This window comes from Hirundo rustica, chromosome 7, assembly GCF_015227805.2.
Source record: "Hirundo rustica isolate bHirRus1 chromosome 7, bHirRus1.pri.v3, whole genome shotgun sequence".
NCBI lineage: Eukaryota > Metazoa > Chordata > Aves > Passeriformes > Hirundinidae > Hirundo > Hirundo rustica.
The window spans coordinates 21,853,491-21,859,448 of record NC_053456.1 but is presented as its reverse complement, the minus strand read 5'-3'; the positions used below and the strand labels follow the sequence as shown (position 1 = coordinate 21,859,448).

Sequence of the window (5,958 nt, the reverse complement as noted above, 5' to 3'; positions counted from 1 at the left end):
AAGAAAATCCTCGAGTAAAAATCTAAGGTAAATTGTGGAAATGCGTGGGGTTTTATATTAATTTTTTCCACCCGCGTTAAGGCTGTCTTTAGAGGAGTAGATAGATTTTCGTTCTAGGGAACGAATTCTGAATATCTTTAGGGTTTGATTTCTTTATTTTTCCTTTCTTAAAATTATGGTGGTTTTTCTTTTTTTTTTTTTTTTTTTTTTTAAGCTCGGATGCATTATAAAAGATTACGACCAAAAAAAAAAAAAAAAAAAAAAATCTTTTAAAGTGGCATATTTCTCCAGCACGTCACGGTTATGGGTTATTTGTTTAATAAATCTTTTTGATGCTTTATTTTCTCATTTGGAAGGCCCTGAAATCTTATCGTTACTTATATATTAGATATTTTATTAGCAGTGGAATTATTATTAGGGGGAAGAGAGACCGGAGCACCAGAGGCTGCGGCATTGCAGCGCCTGGGCGCGCCCTCCTGTGGCCGCTGCCCGCCAGACACCGGGAATTTTCTCCTCTCCGGTTCTTTCTGCTCAGCTCAATTTGCTCTCCGTCATGGGTCTCTTCCTTTCTTTTTAAATAGAAACTTAACACCGCTATCATTGAGCATTTATGCGAGATTAGTGCTACGGCCTTTCGGTTTCCGCGGCCCGCTTTTGCGGTGTGCTGGCATTTTGAAGGCGTATTGATACGCTGAGATAAACTGTTAAAGCACTGCAGGGAACCGAAAACCAAACGACTCCTTCTCGCCCTGTGGATTAAGGATCGGGAGACACGCGAGAATTTTGCTAGAAGGTCAGGCAAAATGCCGTGAGGAATTCCCCACGACTTCATGCGTTTCTAATTAATGGGCTTTGTGGGGAAATTGCATAGAAATATCGTCTTTCTCCCTAAATTTCGAGACATTTCCTACCTTTACATTTTTTTTTTTCTAAGCAAACCGCTCTTTTTCTTATGAGCTTTTTAAAAAAAAAAAAAAAAAAAAAAAAAAAAAAAATTGGGGTCGAATTCCCAGGGCGCGGAAGAGAAAGAGAGGGAAGTGAGGAGCCCCCTGTGCTCCAGCTGGCAGAGACTGGAGCAGGGCACGCTCACTTCACGACGCCGGGAGCTCACCTCGACCCAGCCGGGATTTTCTTTGCGTTATGATGCATTTGCTAATATGGCCAGCTATGCGGTAAAAAGTGTGTGTGTGGCTGTGCGTGTGTGTGAGAGAGAGCGAGGGAGGGAGGGAGAGAGTGAGACAGAGAGAGAGTGGGTGGTGGTTGAAAATAACAGAGGAACCTTAAGGCGCCTAATTATTCAGAAAGGTTAAAGGTGATGACCTTGACATTTTGGAAGTTCAAAGGCATACACTTATGTTTTTCTTGCTAAAGTGTTTAAAAAAATTTTTTTTAGTCATGCCTCCCTCCTCTTCTATTTCTCTATTTTTTTGAATTCTCCGTCTTTTCCTGACTTAGCTGGCACTTTTGCCTTCCCGGCCTGAGAGCGTAGGGAGAGCCACCTCGTCCTATTCAAAAAAGGCAAATTCTTTTCTCACTCGTCGCTTTTATTGCACATTGCGGAAATCTCTTTTTCGCCCACCAGAAGGTGTATAATATAACCCAATTAAGCTGTTTAGAACCTCGGGGTTTATGGTGTTGTCTAGACAGTTCAAGGTTTTGTAAACAGCCCAGCCAGGTCACGCAAGATAAAGCGGCGAGGAGCGGAGCGGATCTCCTCCGGGTGCCGGCCCCCGGCGGGGCCCGCCGCGGCCAGCAGCGCGCTGAGCTCGCTCCAGCGCCGCGCTCCGCTCGCCCTGCTCGGCAGTCAGATTTAAGAGAGCCACCCCTCTGCTCCCAAAAGTATTGGGGATGGTTTCGTGGTTTTGGTTTGGGTTGTTTTTTTTTTTTGTTTGTTTGGTTTTTTCCTCCTCTCTTTTCCCCAGCTAGTGCCAATTGTTTATAGCTCCCTCTTGTCTGACTCGCTTGGAGCCCTCGGTCTTTCTGCCTTGCTCTTCACTAACAAGTAAACAGTCATTGACGTTGGAGATTCTGGGCTTATTTGGAGCCTGGCCAGTTAAACGAAAAGCCTTTTTCGTTGTTTATATTAATGGTAGCACCATCAGAAGTGACGGTCTGCAGACAGCCATGTTGGCTCTGTCTCACAGCGAACGGGGAAGGTACGCATACCTACAAAGGGAGAGTCAGGCATCTGAACTATTACTTAATTAAAATGCTTTTAAAATAACCCGACTAGGCTTCTGCACGTTATTATTTAACTGAACTTGGCTCTAGCCCGGAAAACGCTAGGATCCTTCGGAGATGGAAATCCATACAGTGCACGGAAGTTATAACCTTAACTTTACTAGAAACCATTTATTCACATGAAAAAGACAGTGGCCCATGCTTTTGGATGACAATAGAAACATATATATATATATATTTTGTATAGAGCGAGCGTACATTTACCATCTCTTAAATAAACCGCATTCACTTAAAGGGAGGAAAGTGTTATCCTAGCTCAAAAGCAACAACAGAGCCCCCCCGAACTCAATGAATTGTAAGCAACAACTACCAGACACACTGCAGGTCCATTGCTGGTACTGTGGGAGAGGAAAAAAAAAGCACCTTTCGCGAAAAACCCTCGAGGGTGGACAGTTGGATTTACCCTAGTTTCCCCTTATCAGGAATCTGCTCCGCCAAGCCCCGAAATCTCCAGTGGCCATTCAGTGTGGGGAGTTGCACATGAAAATGAAACTTTGAGTTCCGCAGGGTGGATGTGTCAAGTAAACAAATTAACTTTTGCATTCAGATGGTAGGTCAGAGAGACCGATATATTCTTTGTTTTTCTTCTTTCTTCCCATTCTCTTGCTCTTTTTTTCTTTTTTTTTTCTTTTTTTTTCTTTTTTCTTTTTTTTTTCTTTCTTTTTCTTTTTCTTTTTCTTTTTCTTTTTTCTTTCTTTCTTTCCCTCAAAACAAGGGATTCCCTGTGAAATATTGGAGTCGATCTCTGTTCAGTTTCTTTTCTTTCATCCTTCGATTCTGGAACCAGATTTTAACTTGCCGGTCAGTGAGGTTGAGCATTCTGGACAGCTGCAGTCTCTTCTCTTTGTTTATGTACACGTTGAAGAAAAATTCCCGTTCCAGTTCTCTTATCTGATATTTGGTATAGGGGCACCTCTTTTTCCTTGATCGCTGAGGAATTGCTGAAATTCAATAGAGAAGAAACTGATTTACGCTGTTGCTACGAACATGCTCAGCTAGGATTTGATCAGAGACTTTGATAATATCCCACTGCCTGAAAAGCAGCCCTCTAGCACTTCAAAAATATTCCTGACGCTTATAATCTCCGGATGACTTAGCGAAAAAAAAGCTAATATTTCCCAACTTCTCCTTAAAAGAGAGCTCTTCCAGCAATACAGAGAGATATTTAAATGGGCTGGAAAAATTCCAAGTTTCTCAAACTCCTCTCACACACACCCCCCGCCCCAAACAAACGAAGATCTTAAGCTCTAAACCGAAGGCAGCTCTGAGCACTACCTGTGAAATCTCTCCGTCTCCCCCCGACGAATCAACAATTTAATAACAATTAATATCCTCTTCCAAGAATACCTTAAGCCCACCTAAATTGGTTTCCTATCGTAAACACGCTTTACAACGGTAAAGGAAATCTTATAGGATATATAAAATCCTTTGGATGCTTATAAAATTGCACATAAAATGCGGCTTGACAAAGTGTTGGCCTTGTACTCTTGCCCCCAATTTACTACTGATACCTACCTGAACTGTTGCTCTTCTCTGCAACAGCCTCACCAGAAGGGGAATCGGCGCTGTTTGCTGGTGTCACTTTCTTCTCCTGGCTGGAAGGTGTTTTACTGCAAGTGCTGTTCTGGGCTTTCAAGTCGCCCTTCTCCCCGTCTCCCTCGCTCTCGGAGTGCTGCTGGTACGGGGGTCCGGGGGCTGTCTCGTAAAACTGGTCGAAGCCTTGCGGCAGGATGCCGTTCCTCCCCACCGAGCTGTAGAAGTTGGAGGCGGCGGGAGACGGTCCGTGGTGGCCGCAGACAGGGTCCGTTTTGAACAACATTTCCGTCCTCCTGTTCGCGGGCTGCAGAAAGTCTCTGTGCATCACCTCTTCAGCTGAGTAATAAGGAGCATAACTGCCCCTATACTGCCATTTGCTGCGCTCTAATCCGTATTCCCTGAATGCTACTTCGCGCACAGGTTGAACATGAGGTAAATTAGAAGAATAAGGAAAAGTCATTTGACAGGACGACGATTGAGACAAAAAAGAGGGTTTCGTCGAGAAATCTGAGGGTGAGACGTAATAGGCGCACCCTGGCAGATACATATTGGATGTGCCGTGACTGCAATCGTCAAACTCAGTCATGTCTTCCTTTTTGCGATTGCAAGCAACCAGGAGGCTTCAATGCATTGAACGAGATCCATCTATTGCACAAGAGGGTTTGGACAGGATCAACTAAGAAAAAATCCCCACCGTGTGCTGACGTGCAATTCATCTTGATTGATTCTAGTGGTAATTATGTCACGTGACGCGATGTAGAAATGTCCTTATATCTATATCAGCCCCTCGGAAAGGCTCCTAAGATCTCTCCAAAGAGCCCTCCCAGCACGGGGAGGCGAGGGCGCCGTTTGTACAAACACAGCCGGTGTTAAGTCTCATCCTTTCACCGGGCGATGTGAGATACACGTAGGTGGTGCGGATCACCTGGGGCCGCGCCGCCCGGGCAGGCGCCTGCCCACCGCCGGAGCCCGGCGCGGAGCCCCACGGCGCGCAGCCCCCCGCCCGCATCTCCGCCCGGCCTCCCCGGGCAGCGAGGGGGGAGCGCTGCCACCGTCGGGGAAGGCAGCCCCCGGAGCGAGGGCTGGGGGCTCACGGACTGGCACCCCCGGCTCGGAAACGTGATCGCTTCCTCCTTAGAGGCAGCGATACTCTCCGGCCGCCGCTCAAGCAGATCATGAGCGGGTGGGCGATGGTTCTCTCAGGAAAGCCAAGTCCCATTCACACATTCGAGTGTACGACCGGTTCCGCCCGCCCGGCTCCTGCAATCCACAGCTGGCATCAAAACCGGTCACGAAATTCAAAGCCTGAGTTTCGATCGCCTCGTTTTCCCTCGCTTATAAGCCCAAGCACTGCGCACTTGTGTCAGGGCGCCAAACTGAAATGAGAAATACGCAAACAGAACATCTCTCAGCTGCCGGATTTACGAAAGGGAGATACTTTCGTGCTCTCTGTAAGGCAGAGGGCTATGGCAGGAAAAGAAGTCCACCAAGCACGGTTTCCTTGGGAAGCAGAGCAGCAGACAAAGTGACCTCTGTTCCCCTGCCTCCAACTCCCACCAAAATGTTCATTTTCATTGGAAGGGAAAAGCAAGACTTGGGAGCGGGCGACACGCACAGCAGCCGCCAGCCCCGCTCCCGCCCCGCATTCGAGGGCTCATTTTTGCCAATTTTCCCCTTTTCCTTAAAATAAGATTTTATACAGACAAGCACAAACAGGGCCGCAAAGGCTGAAAAGAGAGGAGAATAAAGAATACCCGCCAGCAATAGCCCCGTATTCCACCAATTCCTCATTCCAGAAACATTTGCCAGCTCTCTATGGGAATGCTTTTTTTTTCCGCCACTGCACAGCACAGCCAGGTTAGCTCCAACACATGTCGCTCTCCAAATAAACCCGATATCTGGGCGAGCTCCCCAGGCCGAGCACGGCCGCCTCCGGACACCCCAGCAATCCCTGGGCGGAGGCTCCGGCAAGTCCGCAGGCCCCACATCACCTCCACAAAGGCGGCCTCCAGGTCCCACAGCCAGCGGAGAGCCCGGCAGGTGGGGAACCGGCCCTACAGAGCTCCGGGCAAGCGGGGAGAAGGCCCGTGGGCTCCCCGGCTCCTCGAGGCGGCCGTGCCGGCTGAGGACTCGTCTCCGCTGCCGCAGGAGCCTCCTGCTCGCCCCCGGCTACGCGATGAG

At 48.0% G+C, this 5,958-nt stretch overlaps 1 protein-coding gene across 1 annotated transcript; it reads right to left on the bottom strand.

Annotated features, from left to right (window-relative positions):
- Window positions 1-2,920: 2,920 nt before the first annotated feature.
- HOXD11 (homeobox D11) lies at window positions 2,921-4,441 on the bottom strand. The gene is made up of 2 exons (XM_040069980.2): window positions 3,757-4,441; window positions 2,921-3,182 (listed from the first exon to the last, which is right to left on the bottom strand). The coding sequence occupies exons 1-2, from the start codon at window positions 4,361-4,363 to the stop codon at window positions 2,947-2,949; spliced, it is 843 nt and encodes a 280-aa protein (XP_039925914.1). The 5' UTR covers window positions 4,364-4,441; the 3' UTR covers window positions 2,921-2,946.
- Between the last annotated feature and the right edge of the window lie 1,517 nt (window positions 4,442-5,958).